Genomic DNA, 22,451 nt, shown 5'->3' with positions numbered 1-22,451 from the left:
AACTTTGGAACATCCAAAAACTTAAAATTTTAACAAAAATCTAATAATATTTATGAAAATATGGAACAATATATGAGTTTTTACGACGTCCCTTGATTATGTCCTATAGGTTAAAGGAGACGTAGATGACCAGGATGAAGGAAATGATCGAATAAAGAAAGTGGGAGGAAACGGGAATAACCCGAGAAAGCCCATGGACACGATGTTTTGTATATTATTATTATTATTATTATTATTATTATTTGTAATGTGGAATTGCATATTAGGAAACACATTGGGTAAATTTTAAAGAAAAGTTTCATTCGCGGCGAGGTTTTGGCCCGGCGAGATTTTGTCCCGCGAGGTTTTGGGTGGCGAGGTTTTGGGCGGCGAGGTTTTGGCCACGCGAGGTTTTGGCCCGGCGAGATTTTGTCCCGCAAGGTTTTGGGCGGCGAGGTTTTGGCCACGCAAGGTTTTGGCCCGGCGAGATTTTGTCCCGCGAGGTTTTGGGCGGCGAGGTTTTGGCCACGCGAGGTTTTGGCCCGGCGAGATTTTGTCCCGCGAGGTTTTGGGCGGCGAGGTTTTGGCCACGCGAGGTTTTGGCCCGGCGAGATTTTGTCCCGCAAGGTTTTGGGCGGCGAGGTTTTGGCCACGCGAGGTTTTGGCCCGGCGAGATTTTGTCCCGCAAGGTTTTGGGCGGCGAGGTTTTGGCCACGCGAGGTTTTGGCCCGGCGAGATTTTGTCCCGCGAGGTTTTGGGCGGCGAGGTTTTGGCCACGCGAGGTTTTGGCCCGGCGAGATTTTGTCCCGCGAGGTTTTGGCCGGCGAGATTTTGGGCGGCGATGTTTCGGCCGCGAGATTTTGTCCGTATACCTAGAGGAGATATAACATTTATTGCCCAACTCTAGTCCTGATATCGTACCCTTTGCTTGTCAGCAAAAACATCTTAATCACAACTTGTTCATTGGTACTCATATTTTGAATATGAAGCCTATTATTATTATTACTTAATAATAATAATAATAATAATAATAATAATAATAATAATAATAATAATAATAATAATAATAATAATAATAATAATAATAATAATACCAGGGAAGCATGAAAGTTCGTGCGCTTTTTAACCACTTCCGCGTCCATTTGGCTGCTGCGGCGACATCTGTCGCCGTAGCATGAAAGTTTTGACTGTTTGGAAAAGCTTATTCATTGACAGATCAGCCACGGTGAATACAACAACGCATTTGTTAGTGTGGTGTGTAAAAATCGTTCGAAATCATGTCAGTGTGAAATGAAGTTCTTAGAGATTGTTTGCTTTACGAGTTTAAATTGGGGACAAATGGTGCAGAAGCAGCTACAAAAATATGTGTTGCGTTCGGAGTGGGTGTAATAAGTAAACGTACAGCACAAAAATGATTCCAGACCTTTTCAACTGGTGACGAGACCTTGCAAGATAAACCTCGCTCTGGAAGGCCTAAATCAGCGGATATGGACCACCTGAAGGCCGCTATTGAAGATGATTCCAGTGAAACATGTGAGGAACTTGCTTACCGATTCGAGGTAAGCAGGGAAACCATTCGAACAAGTCTGCATCAGTTGGGGAAGACCTGGAAACTGGGTCAGTGGGTCCCTCACCAGCTGACCGCTACGAGCCAAGTTCTAAGACTGAATATCTGTTCATCTTTGTTGACGAGACACACAATCTGTCCAATCTTGGACCGTATATTAACTTGTGAGGAGAAGTGGGTCATGTATGACAATAAAAGATGGTAATATCATTGGCTGTCACCGAATGATCCGAAGCCTTTGGCTGCAAAACCGAACATCCATCAACGCAAGGTTTTGCTCTGTGTTTGGTGAACTACAAACGGTATCGTGCACTACGAATTCTTGGAACGTGGTAAGACAATTACCAAAGATGTGTACTAATCATAACTGAGAACGGTAGCCACCAAACTGACCCAGAAACAGCCAGCACTAGTGAAGACAAGAGGTATGCTCTATCACCAGGACAACGCGCGCCCTCACACCGCAAAATAGACGCTGGAGATAATCTCAGAACTTGGTTGCGAGCTTCTACCTCATACTCCCTACTCCCCAGATGTCACCCCTTCGGATTACCATTTATTCTTGGCCATGGACAACGTTATGCGTGGCAGGCAGTTCAAGAATGAACAAGACGTCAAAAACGCAGTTGCTGAGTTTTTCAAGTTTCGGGAACAAATATTCTACAAAACTGGCATTTACAAGCTTGTTGAGCGCTGGGAGAAGGTTGTAGAAGCAAATGGAGGCTATTTTGTAGAATAAATAAACCGTTAAAACCCTGTAATTGACAGTTTTCTTTCATGGTATAAAAGCGCACGAACTTTCTTGCTTCCCTGGTAATAATAATAATAATAATAATAATAATAATAATAATAATAATAATAATAATAATAATAATAATAAAACAAGGTCAGTAGTAGCCTATGCCGTGAACCAGTATTCACAGCTGGTAAAATAACGCTAAGGTTAATTACAATTCTAGAACAAATCATTACATACACAAGAGCACCCACTAAAATTACTAATGTGTGTGAGGCGAGCTTCGCGTTGTTCCAGGTTTGGACTTAACTGGAAGCTTTCTATGGATAAAAGTTTGACTAATGGGTTCAACCCTATTTTTAAATAGTGAAGTCTCAATTTTGTGTTGAAGTGCCTACCTTCAAGATCAGTAACCGAGAAGCATATTTTATTAAATATCAAATGCTCCCGCATGTTACTGCGGACGGCTTTTTCGTCTTTCCTTCTGCACATTTCATAGCTACGGGCCTGCTGGCTATCACAATTAAGCCCAAGAATGGGTTCCAACTGGAACCGAACCAAACCAAGCTCAACTGAACATGGGTCGAAATAGACGAGAGAGATCAGCAATGTCTGGTGATTTTCAACTCCGGCACTGGAACAACTTCAAATGTGACATCGCGGTTTGCATATTCGGAAACTAACGTGTTTGCACGTTCTCCCCATACCCACAACACCTGAGGGGTCCGTTAGTCACCGGAGATACGCACCCTCACAAGTAAACAATCAGTGCTTCTGGACCAGTTCTCGTCACTTCTTGAGAGGATCCTGCTGGATCTCTGTGGTTTCATGTGTAGTGTGCGACATACAATTATGCAGCAGAATCAGATGATGAGGATAGACCCAAAGATCTCTACCGGAAGTCTCTCCATGGTGCACGATAACCCGAGAAGTGACTACAACACTGTCAGGACAGTCGATTCGTTTTTCGAGTCCAGTTCGAACATGCCTCACTTTGCGACATCGAAACCAACGTAATCGTGACCTACAGAGCCTACTGGCTTTCTACGTTCCCATATCGACCCTGGTACTCACTGGTCAAGAAAGTAGGGAGTCAACAATGCATTGGGTGGAGATGCCCTTTGGGTATTTCAGCCTTTCGTTTGTAATTAAAAAAAAGAGCCAAATATTAGTAGACCTATGGCTACGAGTTCGCCACGTGGTCGGTTATTGACCTAATTTATCTGTTTTGAAAAGCCTTTGAGTACATGGATTCACTTCCTTTCATAGAGCATGGATACATTGATAGCCTTTTCTAAAAAATTAGGAGGGGTACATACAACCACTCTTAAATATGGGAATTGTCAAGGAAACTCTCGGTAAATGTTCTCTAGGACTCAAATATAAACTTTGGAAAATTTGGTTTGTACTGATTTCCCCTTTTATTGATAAAATGTCAAAAAATTAAAAAAATGGAGACATTGACCTATTATATTCACTTTGATGAAGCTACAGTATAGTGTATTATAGATGAATACAAGGCCAATTCTCTTTCAAAGGATATTAATATATTGCAGGTGCGCACCCACTGGGGGCGAACCCCCCAAAACTACCTAACTGTGTACACTTTCTCAATAAAACTATAATATTTGTTAAACAGGCAAATGATTCATGTAGCATTAAAATTTGGTCTTACACTTCATCCATTCTTTTTCTCTTACAAAAACAATCTAGTTCTGTCATTTATTCTGAAAATATAGGTAGAAATATTTTACAATTACTTATTGTCTTTTCGGATGTAGAATAATGCCCGTTCAATACAACATAGACATAGTGGCTTGTAGTATTAGGCCCCTTCGAAAGTTTGGACCGTTGCATCTAAAATTTTTGGGTGCGCCCCTGATATATTAATGTTTTCTTTTCATAATTTTAACTTATTGTTTTCCATCATTGTTTCAAAACTTTTGAACGTTAGGATTATATGTACTACTCATAGTTAGCATCACAGCCCGTAATACTCTACCAAACCGGAGATGGTTGTAATTTATTACTACCTTTCGGTCTCAATACTGATTTCTATAGGTTTAAAACTGTAAGAGATATCAAGATGAGTTTTTTCCCTTTTTTTCTGCAATTGATTCATCTTCCCAAGAATAGGTTCCATCTTTTCCATAATCCTCAGTTCAGACCGAAATTGGTTCAAGTTAACCATTTCCAGTTTCAACCTTTATGGCCATAGAACCAAAAACAGTAAAGCATAGTGGGCAATGGCTTTTTGATATGGATTCGTTGTCACGAGGAACAGGTTCTATCTCTGATAGCGAGTATGGCTTTTTGATATGGATTCAGCGTCCGAGGAACAGGTTCTATCTTTGATAGCGAGTAATGGGCTTTTTGATATGGAATCAAGTCCGAGGAACAGGTTCTATCTTTGATAGCGAGTAAAGGCTTTTTGATATGGATTCGGCGTTCGAGGAATAGGTTCTATCTTTGACAGCGAGTAATGGGCTTTTTGATAGGGAATCAAAGTCCGAGGAACAGGTTTCATCTTTGATAGCGAGTAATGGGCTTTTTGATATGGAATCAAGTCCGAGGAACAGGTTCTATCTTTGATAGCGAGTAAAGGCTTTTTGATATGGATTCGGCGTTCGAGGAATAGGTTCTATCTTTGACAGCGAGTAATGGGCTTTTTGATATGGAATCAAAGTCCGAGGAACAGGTTCCATCTTTGATAGCGAGTAATGGGCTTTTTGATATGGAATCAAGTCCGAGGAACAGGTTCTATCTTTGATAGCGAGTAATGGCTTTTTGATATGGATTCGGCGTTCGAGGAATAGGTTCTATCTTTGACAGCGAGTAATGGGCTTTTTGATATGGAATCAAAGTCCGAGGAACAGGTTCCATCTTTGATAGCGAGTAATAGGCTTTTTGATATGGAATCAAGTCCGAGGAACAGGTTTCATCTTTGATAGCGAGTAAAGGCTTTTTGATATGGAATCAAGTCCGAGGAACAGGTTCTATCTTTGATAGCGAGTAAAGGCTTTTTGATATGGATTCGGCGTTCGAGGAATAGGTTCTATCTTTGACAGCGAGTAATGGGCTTTTTGATATGGAATCAAAGTCCGAGGAACAGGTTCCATCTTTGATAGCGAGTAATGGGCTTTTTGATATGGAATCAAGTCCGAGGAACAGGTTCTATCTTTGATAGCGAGTAAAGGCTTTTTGATATGGATTCGGCGTTCGAGGAATAAGTTCTATCTTTGATATGGAGTAATGGCTTTTTGATATGGATTCAACGTCCGAGGAGTAGGTTCTGTCCTTGATAGCGAGTAATGGCTTTTTGATATGGATTCAGCGTCCGGGGAACAGGTTCTATCTTTGATAGGGAGTAATGGGCTTTTTGATATGGAATCAAGTCCGAGGAACAGGTTCTATCTTTGATAGCGAGTAAAGGCTTTTTGATATGGATTCGGCGTTCGAGGAATAGGTTCTATCTTTGACAACGAGTAATGGGCTTTTTGATATGGAATCAAAGTCCGAGGAACAGGTTCCATCTTTGATAGTGAGTAATGGGCTTTTTGATATGGAATCAAGTCCGAGGAACAGGTTCTATCTTTGATAGCGAGTAAAGGCTTTTTGATATGGATTCGGCGTTCGAGGAATAGGTTCTATTTTTGGTTGCGAGTAATGGCTTCATGATATGGATTTAGCGTCCGAGGAACAGGTTCTATCTTTGATCCACATCCAGTAGTTATAGATGTGCTACTTTAGGCTTGAGTATTGAATTTCCGTAGTTTGGAAGTCTACTGTAGTTTCACACGTGAAACGAAACTCACTTTTTATTCTTATTTCTGTGAGATTCACCTTAATATTGTCCTCCTATCTGTGCCAGGGTCTTCCTAATGGTCTTTTCCTATTGAGTTACCAGTTGAAATTTTGAAAGCGTTCTTACTTTTTTCCATTTTGGCTACATAACCTGTCAACCTGAGCTTCCTAGACTTAATGATCCTAACAACATTAGGTAAACGGCATTAATTACACAGTTCCTCGTTATAAAGTTTCCGCCATTTCGATCCCTCTTGGGCCCGAATATTCGTCTCAGGATTTTATTTTCATACATTTTCATACAGACTTTACGAAGACGAAAGAGTTCGGATTAAATAGTAACACAAATTCTCTACTTTTAGTCTACATTTAATTTCTTCGTGGATATGGTTTTACTTTGTTAATGTTGATCCTAGATATTTGAAAGTTTCACTTTGTGAAAAGTATTACTTGGTATTTTAACATATCCATAATTTGGAGTATTACAGTCATGGCAAATTTCTACGTATTTAGTTTTCTCTGCATTTACTTCTAAATCCATGTATTTGTAGGTGTTCAATAAAATGTCTGCATTTCTTTCTATTGTCCTCAATGATTTTCCACTCGATTGACATCACCAATATAAGCCATATCCTGATGAGTATCATTTAGCTCTAGGCCCTGGTTGCTATCTTTAATATATCTTATGGCGTATTTAAGAATAAAATTGTATAATAATGGCAAAACTCATCTCTTTGTTTCAAAGCATCAACGTGAAAATTCTGGGGGGTGCGGTGGCTCAGTGGTAGAGCGTTCACCTCCGGTGCTTGGGGTTCCTGGTTCGATCCCAGCTAGCGCCGTGTGGACTTTGTGGTGGACAAACACCGTGCTCGGGGTTCTCCCGTTTCCTCCCACTTTCTTCATTCACCATTTCATTCATTTCTCATCATCACCGTCTCCTTTAGCCTAACCGGCATAAGTGTGGGACTTAAAGATTTCATTTTATTTTTTCAATGTGAAAATTCGTGGAATAGCATTTCTTTAGTCGGATTTTACTTTGGATTCCATCTACATACTTCTTTATTAGTGCAATTAGCTTTCTTGGTATAGCAAATTCAGTAAGAATATGTATAATGTTGTAAAATTCGGTAAGAATGATACTGAACCACACTAACATAATTTATCCAACCATACTATGCTCATTTTTATAACTATACTAAGGTATTTATCTAACTAATGTAACATAATTTACACAAGCTTATTAATATGGTTTATCCAACCATACTAATATGATGTATACAGTCTAATACAGCCTAACTAAGCTTATTTTCAAAGCCATACCAAAATGTTTACCCAAGCAATCTGACATAATTTACCCAACCACACTAACATCACCTACTCAATCCCAACCATACTAACAGGACTTGCCCAACCTACCAACCTTACTTCCATATTTCACTAACAAGATTTACTCAGCTATACTCAACTTCTATCCATTTCCGTACTAACATACCATATTTACCCAGATTTACCCAAACGTATTAACAAAAAGTACGTAAACCTATTAATGGTCAACCATAACAAGTTAACTTGTCAGCTATGTCGGCAAGACTTACCTAACCATGTTAACACGGTTTGAACATCCTTAAGATGTTTGGTCTCATTTCCAAGGAATGGCACTAAAATGTACGTGACAAAGAATGGAAGCCAACAGGCGACGAACCCTCCAACCACAATGCTCAGCGTTTGAGCAGTTTTGCTTTCCCGTCGAAAGGAGGAGACACGCGTCCCATTAGCTCTATCCAATCTCGTGTCCAGCGCTACAGTCTCAAGGACGCTTCTGGAAGACGATCCGGAGCCTCGGTAGAAACTCGGACGGCTTTGAAGTTCACTGTGGTGACAACAGGGGGATGGGTACAGCTCTCCGTGCTTCCGAACTGATTGAGTCCTGTTGATATGGTTAGTGTAGTGCGGTGGAGTAGCAGACATCTCGTGAACGAGGTTCGGAACTGTGCCGTCTGGCATTTGACCATTGTTTTTGGGACTAGTGAATCTGTAAGAAAGAAAAGAGTATTGAGAAATATTTCAGTATATTTATTTTAAAATTTCAAATTCAATTAAATTATTATACATGTTATAAACATTTTAATTATAGATCTTAAATGTAATGCTAACTTCTACTGTATTCAAACACATAACCGTAACGGAGAAGGGTTAAGGGTAAGCACCTTAAAGTGTTGCTTACCCAGCTGAATTTTGTAAAATATTTCAAACAACATTAAAGAAAATTTTACGTTAAAACAAAATGACTAGCAAATAGCTGGCCACCTAACGAACTAAGGTCCTGACACACCAACCCTTAGAGTCTTAGGATCTAACAGCCGGCTTTTGATACTCATACCTTTGGAAGGATGTGTGACCAGCATATCCGCTTGCCTTGCCGTTAATGTAAGCTTTCTAGACCGGAGCTTGCTACTTGTTTTTGACAAGTACTTCCCTCAATTGTCCACACGACTCTGGGTGGATACCACAATACGAACACCATCTGATGGGTATGAACGGTCAACCACCTTTCCTTTGACCTCAGTAGACTTTGCAGATCTCTTGAATAGTAGTATTCCTTTCAGTACTGCTAGGACATTCCCTAACTATCATAATACCCACACATAATATTTGGAATACTTGAAACAATGTGGAAATAAAATAAGTTATTAGATAAAATAGATTATTAGCTATGTTTCGCAGGTTTCTCGTACTATGTTCTGTTGGGTACCCACATAGTTCTGTATTTGATTTATACTACTAGACAATTGTATTTTTTCCAATTTTCATTTTGTGCATTAGAAAAAAACAAGTAATTGTTAATATAGCTAAAATTTCTTCTATCTTATCTTCCTCACGTGCAACAGCACAACACTTTAGATTTGAAAATGACTTACTGTAGTGACTACCGCAACGTTTTTCAATCCTCTTAAAATTTTTGGCACACTAACTAACTAACTCTATGGCTTATGGAACCCGGAGGTTCAATGCCGGGTTCACAAAAAAAAAAAAAAAAATCTGTCCTTAGCCATCTGGATCTAGTTTCTACTTTGTATTTCTATTTCTGCAATATCCATCTTAATATTATCTTCTCATTTGCGCATAGATCTTCCTAATGGTCGTTTTTCGATTTGATTTCTAGTTAAAATTTTGAAAGCGTTTCTACTTTCTTCCATTCTGGCTTCCATTTGTATTTGTTTTAATCATAAAGAAACATACACTCCACATAAAAAAAATTGCGACAACTAACGCCGTGCAGTTAGGCCACCCAATATACACATTATCCCATAATCGTGTCAGGCAAAGATACCCCTCTCTCTCCTCCATTCTTCTCTCCCATACTAAAATTGGCTAACAACATGAGCACAATTCTAATTTCAAACTACACATGTATTAGTTTCGATTAAATGAAATAGCAAAACCGAGACGAAACAACATTAATAAGTTGATATATGGAGAAACTGAAACACACAATGAAAAATTGAAACCAATTAACGTCTATTACACAGAGCTTCAGAAATGAGGCAGAGAGAGATTGAGAGAAGAGCGAAACGAAAAGGGAAAAACAGATAAAAATGTCGAATTCAAACGTAGTAAGAAAAGAACCTAACATTATAAAGTTCCGTTTCCAGAAATCCAACAGTAATATAGAAATAACGTTTATTTTTACATATTTTCCAGAATTATTCGAATATATAGAGGATGCTTTAAACATTCATTAAGTCACTTTCATAAAGGATAGCATCCTCAATTTCCAGTAGAACTGTAGATCTCCAAAACACATCTAGGATAATGTCAAAAGATTAACAAACATGCTTTGTTTTCGCGTAGTTCAATTGCAAATTCGGTAGTGTTCATTGGACGTAGTGATCCAAAATACATTCTAATAAGCCCAGTAGGTAGCGTTGGTCATATCCTCCATTTCACAACACTAATGCAAACTGCACAAAAAAACCGAAACGGAACGAAAAAAAAAGGTAGAAAGAAAGAGGAAATTGAAGAGTGCTATTTTACTGCTAAATTTCTATCAGAAATACTCTATATTAAAAGTCCAAGCTGTATTGTAATGAAAAATTACAAATGCTCGAAAGGAAAAGTTTATGTTCCTCATAGATGTAGCATGTTTCACATTTCAACGTGAATAAAACACATTGAATTATAGGATGGAAACAAATTTTGTGTCGAACTATCATAAATAAAATTTTGTTTTCAAATAACCAAAGAAGCTACCATTTCTTAGTCTTTCCCGAAGATTTATCTGTTCCGAACATCCAGCATTGATTTCCTCTCTTGCGGATATAACGTAATTTGCACAGATTGAATGCACAAGTTAGAGCTCAAACGGATCATTGTGTCAGTCGGATGATGTTGGTTAGGCTATAGACAACCACTGGGTCGAGGATTCACACCCGTAGTACGTTTAAAGGTTGTTTAAAGCATCCTCTATATATTCGAATAGTTCGGAAAAAGTGCATAAAAACAAAGGTTATTTTTATATTACTTTTGGATTTCTCGAAACTGAACTTTACAATTTTAGGTTCTTTTCTTATTACGTTTGAATTCCACATTTTTATCTGTTCTCCTGTTTCGTTTCCTTCTTCTCTTATCTCCTCTCAATCTCTCTCTCCCTCTCTCTGTCTCATTTCTGAAGCTCTGTGTAATAGACATTAATTGGTTTCAATTTTTCATTGTGTGTGTTTCAGTTTCTCCATACATCAACTTATGAATGTTGTTTCGTCTCGGTTTTGTTATTTCATTTAATCGAAACTAATACATGTGTAGTTTGAAATTAGAATTGCGCTCATGTTGTTAGCTAATTTTAGTATGGGAGATAAGGAAGGAGGAGAGAGAGAGGGGGGTCTCTTTACCTGACATGATTATGGTATAAGAATTTGTATATTGGGTGGCCTAGCTGCACGGCGTTAGCTGTCGCAATTTTTTAAATGCGGAGTGTACAAAAGAAATGCAATCCAGCAACAGAAAATTTTATTCTGTATTAGCGATCTGCATCATTAATTAGTTCAGATATCATAACTTCTTTCCGGCACCTAGTGGCACTGTCACGACACGCTAAAAATGGTTACTCTATTATTAATTGGCGAGTTTCTGGACTTGAGTACCTTGCTCGGTAAGAGCCCTTGCCTGTATCTACTATTATGAAAAATACCATCATTATGTCGCGTCGAACGCGCCTGCTTTCTGTGATAATTGTCCGAAGTTCCAGTTTCGGTAGAAGTACATGTCTTGGATACAGATACGAGTACTGGTTCGGAATCCGAACTCAACAGCATTTAGTCCCGTCTCATACAGTATCGGTGCTGAAGACCAACGTTAAATTCTATATAATCATAATAATCAATCATTGACAACAGTGGAGTATCTAGCGTTACATCAAGCACGGTTCTACCATATGTGCAACACGTGCATTTGTACGGGCCAGCAAGTTTGGTGGGGAGGCAAAATCTGTTATATCTATACTATTTAAAATGAATATCTCTTGTTGGAAACATAATTCATGATGATGGTAGTTAAATTTACTAAAGTAACCTTCTATTTGAATACTACATTCATAAATCATGTTTAGGTTGCATTAGTTTAAGGTCACATGGACAGTGCTGAAGCAAATGGTTAAACAAATTCCAGCATGAATTGCTTGATTGTTGTCAAATACAAGAACTCAATTCTCGAACAGCAGCGAACACCTGTTCCATTTAGTTAGTTACTACAGTTTCGATATGAAAACTAAAACTTGTCTTTGTCACAACCAAGTTTCTTATCATTGAAGATGGGTCAATCCATACGAAGTGGCTCCTGAATGGCAGCCATCTTTGTTGTCGGTGGACTTCTAATTTTTGATTTTGCAAGCGTTTACGAAAACTGCAGTTACTCAGGACGTACGAATCATGCTATACCGAACAAAAACGAATGTTTACAGGAGAAACTGAGGAACATGGAAAATATATATTTTACTTCTAAATAAATATGTAGGGTTGCAAACCAATACATGAAATAGCTAGAAAAACTACAGAAAATTACATTTTTAAAGGGGCTGTATTTTGGATCGGCATAAAGTGGGGGGTTCATAAGTTTTATGCTGAATACTGCTGCATGTAAAGAGTCTGCAGAAATATCCACAGCTATGATACCACTAGCACCATAGATTTATGGGAGTCCGAAATTTGAAGTTTGTGATTTTGATGCCTGTTTGGGGTGTAATATCCCAGGAGGGCAAAGTGCTAAAAAATTGCTGCTTAGGCCACAAAGTAATCCTGTATGTGAATAAACTATTTCAAAAAATTCATGACTGATATTACATGGAGGAAAAAGTGAGGACATGGTAAAAACGCGAAGAAAGCACGCGCGTGACGATGGTCGAAGCTCGGAAAAATTTAAATGTTTCGATACGTTTCATGCTATATCTCAAAAGTTACGCAAGATGCAGCAATTAAGCCCGCTTTTGTTTGTGTTCAGTTGTGCAAAAGCTTGCGAGTGGCGTTTGTTCCATCTTTCCAGGTCCTGATCATTGTCACATCTATATCGTAAGAGGGTCAGCTTCCCCTTGCACCCACGACACCCATCGTCGAACTGGATCGCGGTATTAAGGCACTTAATGTATCAGCAAAGTATCATTGAAATCCAATCCCAGTTACGGGAGTTAATATGTTCACAAGATTGCGTTATATAGGATAAAATAGCCTTTGGGTAGCTGGGGGCGGCCAGACCCCACATTTGCTCGTCCTATGGCCTCGAACCTCTAAAACTTACAATTCTACCATATTTCAAGGTTATTTTCGTATTTCAACTAGCTAAAAGATAATATTTTGTATCACAACAAAACACCCATTTAAATAACATGGAAATTACTTCATCTCCTCTTTAGACCCCTTAAAAAACTAAAAATATTCACTTTAGGTAATGTGGATTAGAATTTGAAAGCTATGCTAAATTTCAACTTCCCACGTCAACCGAAAGCACTCGTTTATTTTATGTCAGTTCGTGTAGTTTCATATATAGTTAGAATAGATGTAACGCAATCTTGTGAGCATACTGTATTAACTTCCGTAACTGGGATAGGATTTAAATGACACTTTGCTGATATATTAAGTGCCTTAATACCGCGATCCAGTTCGACGATGGGTGTTGTGGGTGCAAGGGGGAGCAAACTCCATTACCATATAGATGTGACAATGATCATGGAACTAGAAAGACGCAACAAAAGCCATTCGCAAGCTTTTACACAACTGAACACAAACAAAAGCGGGCCTAATTGCTGTAGCTTTTGAGATCTAGCATGAAGCATATCCAAACATTTAAATTTTTCCGGGCTACGGAGTAGTAGGCCCCCGCGTTGGCGCGAATTGACCTTGAACTCATTTTTGTGACGTCATAGGTCAAAGGTCAATGACCGTGGCCCGGGGTCAATGACCTAGGGGTACCTAGGACCACCCCCTCTAAATTTTGGCAGGGGTACCATGGCCCACCCCCTAAATTTTGGCAGGGGTACATAGGACCACCCCCCTTAAATTTTGGAAATTGCCAAATCTAAAAATTTGGTGTGGTAGCCTAGGACCATAGTATGTACCTCTATCAGTATTGGGTGTCTATGTCGTTCCCTTTCATGGGTAAAAAATTGCCAAAAATTCAAATTTCGGGGGTTTTTGACCTAATTTATCCCCTTTGATGATGTATTATTACCCTATATAGTTATATGGGCTATAAAGGGGTTCATTACCTTTCATAAGACATGGGTATATTAATGCACCCCTTGAAAAATTTGGGAGGGGTACCTTGGCCCACCCCTTAAGTTTTGGAAATTGACCAATTTAAACATTGGGTATTATAGTACAGGACCCTAATATGTATTATGATAAATTTGGGTGGTCCACCTCGTTTCCTTCTAGGGGTACAAAATTGCCAAAAATATAAACGTAAGCAATACGTAGTACCACTTTTTTGGTTTTCGACCTAATTTATCTCCTTGGATGAGGTCCTATTACCTTATATAGTTATATGGGCGTATACAGGGGTCCATTATCTATCATAAGACATGGGTACATTGGTGCACCCCTTGAAAAATTTGGGAAGGGTACCTTGGCCCACCCCTTAAATTTTGGAAATTGCCAAATCTAAAAATTTGGTGTGGTAGCCTAGGACAATAGTATGTACCTCTATCAGTATTGGGTGTCTATGTCGTTCCCTTTCATGTGTAAAAAAATTGCCAAAAATTCAAATTTCGGGGGTTTTTGACCTAATTTATCCCTTTGATGATGTATTATTACCCTATATAGTTATATGGGCGTATACAGGGGTTCATTACCTTTCATAAGACATGGGTATATTAATGCACCCCTTGAAAAATTTGGGAGGGGTACCTTGGCCCACCCCTTAAATTTTGGAAATTGACCAATTTAAACATTGGGTATTATAGTACAGGACCCTAATATCTATTATGATAAATTTGGGTGGTCCACCTCATTTCCTTCTAGGGGTACAAAATTGCCAAAAATATAAACGTAAGCAATACGTTATACCACGTGTTTGGTTTTCGGCTCAATTTATCCCCTTTGATGAGGTGTTATTACCTTATATGGTTATATGGTCATGTATAGGGGTCCATTCCCTTTCATAAGATATGGGTATATTTGTGCACCCCTTGAAAAATTTGGGAGGGGCACCTTGGCCCACCCCTTAAATTTTGGAAATTGACCAATTTAAACATTTGGTATTATAGTACTGCACCCTAACATGTATTATGATAAATTTGGGTGGTCCACCTTGTTCCCTTCTAGGGGTACAAATTTGCCAAAATTTTAGTACAACCACGTGTTTGGTATTTTGGCCCAATTTATTTCCTTGGATGAAGTCCTATTACCTTATATGGTTATGTATAGGGGTCTATTCCCTATCATAAGACATAGGTACATTTGTGCACTCCTTTAAAAATTTGGGAGGGGTACTTTGGCCCACCCCTTAAATTTTAGAAATTGCTAATTTTATATATGTGGTATTATAGTACTGGACCCTAACATGTATTATGATAAATTTGGGTGGTCCACCTCGTTTCCTTCTAGGGGTACAAAATTGCCAAAATATAAACGTAAGCAATACGTTATACCGTGTGTTTGGTTTTTGGTCGATTTTATCCCCTTTGATGAGGTGTTATTATCCTATTTAGTTATATGGTCATGTATAGGGGTCCATTACCTTTCATAAGATGTGGGTATATTTGTGCACCCCGGGAGGGGTACTTTCGCCCACCCCTTAAACTTTGGAAATTGCCCAATTTAAACATTTGGTATTATAGTACAAGACCCTAATATGTATTATGATAAATTTGGGTGGTCCACCTCGTTCCCTTTTAGGGGTACAAAATTGACAAAATATAAACGTAAGCATTACGTTGTACCACGTGTTTGGTTTTTGACCTAATTTATTCCTTTGGATGAGGTCCTATTACCTTATATGGTAATGTATAGGTGTTCATTCCCTATCATAAGACATAGGTACATTGATGCACCCCGGGAGGGGGTTCGGTATCATAGTACATGACTCAACATGTATTATGATAAATTTGGGTGGTCCACATCGTTCTCTTTTAGGGGTACAAAATTGCTAAAATATAAACATAAGCAACATGTTGTACCATGTGTTTGGTTTTTGGCCCAATTTCTCCCCTTTGATGAGGTTTTATTACCTTATATGGTTATATGGTCATGTATATAGGTTCATTTCCTATCATAAGATATGGGTACATTGATGCATCCTTTAAAAATTTGGGAGGGGTATTTTGGCTCATCCACTCGGTTTTAGAAATTGTTTAATATAAGCATTTGGTATCATAGTACAGGTCTCCAATATGTACCACTATAAATTTGGATGGTCCACATCGTTCCCTTTTCATAGGTAAAGAACTACCAAAAATCAAATTTCGGAGGTTATTGACCCCTATTTAGCATGTTATATGGGTATGTACAGAGGTTTATTACCTTTATATGTTTATGTTCCCTTTTAAATTTGGGAATTATCAAATAACAAAATTCGGTAAACGTTTTCTAGGACTCATTGTAGATGTTGATGTTCCTCTTATGGCCAAATATTCAAAATTTAAATGTTATTGACCGGCTTTATTATTGAATAAGCACAGGATTTATTACTTTTTTCATAAGACACAGGTGTATTTGTGTACCAATCTTAAATTTTGGAAGGGGTACATTTCTTATTGTCGTATCAATAATTGGTAATTGTTCTTAAAATTGGATAGTATCTCATTCATTGGGTAAATCATTATGATCACGTGATCGGTTATTGACCTATGATGGGATTAGGAGTCCAGGACATTGGTACATTGAAACTTTGTAGGATAATTTGATAATGCGTCATTGGTTTTGATTATTCCCGCCAAATATAAACGTAAGCAAGACGTTGTACCACGTGATTGTCCTTGATGAGGTAGTGTACAGGGATTCATTTCCTTTGTTGTGGTACTTCTTAAGTTTGAGTACACACACACTTCTAGAAAACAGTTGGTTCTACTCAGGTAAACAATTGACGGACATTATTGACCTTATTGAACATATAATGATATGAGTAACTCTAAGACTTAGGTATATCAAGAGAAGTATTCTTTAAATTTGGGAATGGTGATAAACAGAATTTTAACATAAGGTGCGAAATTTGAAACAATACATTGAACTTTAGTCACAGCTCATAGTCTAAGATCATTGGTGGTGATTGATTTGACCTTGAGCTTTAGAAATCTGATAGCTAACCTTATTGAATCTTATGACTCATAGACGAAAGGCAATACATGCTACAACAGTTTAAAATTTAATCATAAGGTGATGTAATCTGACACTAGCAAAGTTATTGTTAATGCAATTTGATTGGATGATCACTATCTTTCCTGCAATCTGATTGGTTGATCACTATCTTTCGTGCAATCTGATTGGTTGATGATTTTCAAATCTTTGCTGTATTCAGTTTTAAGTTTTGTTTAACATTTAAAAATCTTGGTTTCGTTCAACATTTTGCACTCACTGATAAATATGATCAAAACCGTTTATTTGTTAATCGAAGAGTTAAAAACCGGATAAAGTTTGACGGTTAACCGTGAAACGTAAAATTTTTAGTTTGAAATTTTTTTGTTTGAAACATTTTGTTTGAAAATTCTTGCTTTCAAATTTTTTGTTTGAAATTTTTTGTTTCAAAATTTTGTTTGACATTTTTTTGACAACTTTTGTTTCAAAAATTTTTTGTTTAAAAATTTTTCGTTTGAAATTTTTAAAAATTTTTCGTTTCAAAATTTTGTTTAAAATTTTTGTTTGAAATTTTTCGTTTCCAAATTTTTTGTTTGAAATTTTTTGTTTGAAAATTTTTGTTCGAAAATTTTGTTTAAAATTTTTTTTTGAAATTTTTCGTTTCCAAATTTTTTGTTTGAAATTTTTTGTTTGAAATTTTTTTTGCTTCAAATTTTTGTTTGAATTTTTTTCGTTTGAATTTTTTTCGTTTGAAATTTTTTGTTTGAATTTTTTTCGTTTCAAAAATTTTGTTTCAAAGTTTGGTTTGACATTTTTAAAAGTTTGTGCACTCATTAGTAAAGAACCGAAACTGTTTAGAACAAAAACCTCTGGCAACGTTGTGGTGCAATAGTACACGTCTGAACATGATGCAACGTCATCAGTTTTGCATCATCGTTCGAGTTAGTATTCATGATAACATCATCATGGCTACTTGTCTACAGTTTCTAAACACACGTGATGTGATGAAATCATTTACCAAGATTACTGATTTACAACAGAATGTGCCTTATAGAATCTTAGCTAGCCAAATGATCCCTACAAAGTTTGGATTAAGAATCGTAGTGAAGCTTGAAAATGATAAGAATATAATTTTACCAGCAAGATATTTTCCCATGGAAGCATCAAAACAAGAAGAACTGCTGCGTTTCTTAAATACTGGATCTGTATCTTTATGTTACAAAGGATTCTTGGGTCGAAGTCATCAATTTGAATTTAGTACACAGCCAGATTCGTCAGAAATTGTGATTCAAACGTCAGCACATTAGACATAGTTGTATGAATTTGGTTGGTCAGCATGACGTCAGCAACTGTGATGAAACCATGAATTCAAACGTCAGCACATTCCTTTCCAATGACGTCAGCAATAACTATAAACCAGCAAATAAAGTGTCATCCCACGAAATCATTTGAGCAAGTGCTTTTCAGGAGGAAAGATGTGTACTTCTAACGATAAAGAGTTCATCTTCGCAAGCTATTATCCAATAAATATATTTCAAACAAAACATGTGATGATTGGTATCAGTGCTAGAACATTTGAACCAGTAATTCGATTGGGCAAAGCAGAACAATTTGGTGTACAACTGACCTGTGAAGAATGGCACGAATCGACCAAATGAACGATTATTTTCATGATGAGCTAAATGTGACCATAGTCAAATCATTAGGCTCAAATCATGAAGTGGTGATGCGTACAGTCCTCGAAGAGAAGATGGTGCTGTTACGTAAAAAGAGTACATTCCATGTCCCTCGCAACATGGTGTATCTAACACAAACGGAATGGAACAAATTCATCAGCGTATTTCAGTGTGTGAAACATGCAGTGGAAGTGTGCAACAAAACAAGTATATTCCTGAAAAAGTACTATTTTGAAAAATGTGTTATGCATATTGTACAACATGTATCTAGATATTGTGATGGTTGTCAACATCGTTCGTGGGTGCATACCTGTATTGATAAACAGTTTATTTGTGATCAAATGGACATTGAGTTTCCACCAATTGATATTGCAATAGACCTTAAAAGACTTCAATTGGAATTAAAATTATACGCTAAAGACAAACTAGTGCAAGAAGTTCAAAATACATTGTATCGACAATATCCAGAACCACTATCTGGTATGGATGTATGTGGAGTGTAATAAAATGATCCATTTCAATGAATTGTGTTTTTTTATTTCAAGTACAACCCCATATTCTGACGTGTACTATTGCACCACAATGTTGCCAGAGGTTTTAGTTCTAAACAGTTCCGGTTCTTTACTAATGAGTGCACAAACTTTTAAAAATGTCAAACCAAACTTTGAAACAAAATTTCAAACAAAACTTTCGAAACAAAAATTTTCAAACGAAAAAAATTTCAAACCAAATTTTGAAAAACCAAATTCGAAACAAAAAAATTTTAAACGAAAAATTTCAAAAAAAAATTTTAAACAAAATTTTCGAACAAAAATTTTCAAACAAAAAATTTCAAACGAAAAAATTTGGAAACGAAAAATTTCAAACAAAAATTTTAAACAAAATTTTGAAACGAAAAATTTTTAAAAAATTTCAAACGAAAAATTTTTAAACAAAAAATTTTTGAAACAAAAGTTGTCAAAAAATGTCAAACAAAATTTTGAAACAAAAAATTTCAAACAAAAAATTTGAAAGCAAGAATTTTCAAACAAAATGTTTCAAACAAAAAAATTTCAAACTAAAAATTTTACGTTTCACGGTTAACCGTCAAACTTTATCCGGTTTTTAACTCTTCGATTAACAAATAAACGGTTTTGATCATATTTATCAGTGAGTGCAAAATGTTGAACGAAACCAAGATTTTTAAATGTTAAACAAAACTTAAAACTGAATACAGCAAAGATTTGAAAATCATCAACCAATCAGATTGCACGAAAGATAGTGATCAACCAATCAGATTGCAGGAAAGATAGTGATCATCCAATCAAATTGCATTAACAATAACTTTGCTAGTGTCAGATTACATCACCTTATGATTAAATTTTAAACTGTTGTAGCATGTATTGCCTTTCGTCTATGAGTCATAAGATTCAATAAGGTTAGCTATCAGATTTCTAAAGCTCAAGGTCAAATCAATCACCACCAATGATCTTAGACTATGAGCTGTGACTAAAGTTCAATGTATTGTTTCAAATTTCGCACCTTATGTTAAAATTCTGTTTATCACCATTCCTAAATTTAAAGAATACTTCTCTTGATATACCTAAGTCTTAGAGTTACTCATATCATTATATGTTCAATAAGGTCAATAATGTCCGTCAATTGTTTACCTGAGTAGAACCAACTGTTTTCTAGAAGTGTGTGTGTACTCAAACTTAAGAAGTACCACAACAAAGGAAATGAATCCCTGTACACTACCTCATCAAGGACAATCACGTGGTACAACGTCTTGCTTACGTTTATATTTGGCGGGAATAATCAAAACCAATGACGCATTATCAAATTATCCTACAAAGTTTCAATGTACCAATGTCCTGGACTCCTAATCCCATCATAGGTCAATAACCGATCACGTGATCATAATGATTTACCCAATGAATGAGATACTATCCAATTTTAAGAACAATTACCAATTATTGATACGACAATAAGAAATGTACCCCTTCCAAAATTTAAGATTGGTACACAAATACACCTGTGTCTTATGAAAAAAGTAATAAATCCTGTACTTATTCAATAATAAAGCCGGTCAATAACATTTAAATTTTGAATATTTGGCCATAAGAGGAACATCAACATCTACAATGGGTCCTAGAAAACGTTTACCGAATTTTGTTATTTGATAATTCCCAAATTTAAAAGGGAACATAAACATATAAAGGTAATAAACCTCTGTACATACCCATATAACATGCTAAATAGGGGTCAATAACCTCCGAAATTTGATTTTTGGTAGTTCTTTACCTATGAAAAGGGAACGATGTGGACCATCCAAATTTATAGTGGTACATATTGGAGACCTGTACTATGATACCAAATGCTTATATTAAACAATTTCTAAAACCGAGTGGATGAGCCAAAATACCCCTCCCAAATTTTTAAAGGATGCATCAATGTACCCATATCTTATGATAGGAAATGAACCTATATGCATGACCATATAACCATATAAGGTAATAAAACCTCATCAAAGGGGAGAAATTGGGCCAAAAACCAAACACATGGTACAACATGTTGCTTATGTTTATATTTTAGCAATTTTGTACCCCTAAAAGAGAACGATGTGGACCACCCAAATTTATCATAATACATGTTGAGTCATGTACTATGATACCGAACCCCCTCCCGGGGTGCATCAATGTACCTATGTCTTATGATAGGGAATGAACACCTATACATTACCATATAAGGTAATAGGACCACATCCAAAGGAATAAATTAGGTCAAAAACCAAACACGTGGTACAACGTAATGCTTACGTTTATATTTTGTCAATTTTGTACCCCTAAAAGGGAACGAGGTGGACCACCCAAATTTATCATAATACATATTAGGGTCTTGTACTATAATACCAAATGTTTAAATTGGGCAATTTCCAAAGTTTAAGGGGTGGGCCAAAGTACCCCTCCCGGGGTGTACAAATATACCCACATCTTATGAAAGGTAATGGACCCCTATACATGACCATATAACTAAATAGGATAATAACACCTCATCAAAGGGGATAAAATCGACCAAAAACCAAACACACGGTATAACGTATTGCTTACGTTTATATTTTGGCAATTTTGTACCCCTAGAAGGAAACGAGGTGGACCACCCAAATTTATCATAATACATGTTAGGGTCCAGTACTATAATACCACATATATAAAATTAGCAATTTCTAAAATTTAAGGGGTGGGCCAAAGTACCCCTCCCAAATTTTTAAAGGAGTGCACAAATGTACCTATGTCTTATGATAGGGAATAGACCCCTATACATAACCATATAAGGTAATAGGACTTCATCCAAGGAAATAAATTGGGCCAAAATACCAAACACGTGGTTGTACTAAAATTTTGGCAAATTTGTACCCCTAGAAGGGAACAAGGTGGACCACCCAAATTTATCATAATACATGTTAGGGTGCAGTACTATAATACCAAATGTTTAAATTGGTCAATTTCCAAAATTTAAGGGGTGGGCCAAGGTGCCCCTCCCAAATTTTTCAAGGGGTGCATTAATATACCCATGTCTTATGAAAGGTAATGAACCCCTGTATACGCCCATATAACTATATAGGGTAATAATACATCATCAAAGGGATAAATTAGGTCAAAAACCCCCGAAATTTGAATTTTTGGCAATTTTTTTACACATGAAAGGGAACGACATAGACACCCAATACTGATAGAGGTACATACTATGGTCCTAGGCTACCACACCAAATTTTTAGATTTGGCAATTTCCAAAATTTAAGGGGTGGGCCAAGTACCCTTCCCAAATTTTTCAAGGGGTGCACCAATGTACCCATGTCTTATGATAGATAATGGACCCCTGTATACGCCCATATAACTATATAAGGTAATAGGACCTCATCCAAGGAGATA

At 36.9% G+C, this 22,451-nt stretch overlaps 1 protein-coding gene across 2 annotated transcripts in view; it reads right to left on the bottom strand.

Annotated features, from left to right (window-relative positions):
* LOC145666999 (putative G-protein coupled receptor No18) overlaps positions 1-22,451 on the bottom strand; it is a 624,395-nt gene that overhangs the window by 10,684 nt on the left and 591,260 nt on the right. For both annotated transcript variants that reach the window (XM_081734677.1, XM_081734678.1), the window contains one exon: positions 7,682-8,118. In XM_081734677.1, coding sequence (XP_081590803.1) covers positions 7,682-8,118 — 437 coding nt within the window. The remainder of the gene's footprint in view (positions 1-7,681; positions 8,119-22,451) is intronic.

The sequence above is a fragment of the Thermobia domestica genome, chromosome 12 (genome assembly GCF_964235325.1).
Source record: "Thermobia domestica chromosome 12, izTheDome1.hap1.1, whole genome shotgun sequence".
In the NCBI taxonomy this organism is placed as follows: Eukaryota; Metazoa; Arthropoda; class Insecta; order Zygentoma; family Lepismatidae; genus Thermobia; species Thermobia domestica.
The sequence above is the reverse complement of the archived record's forward strand: the minus strand, read 5'-3'. Positions and strand labels throughout refer to the sequence as shown.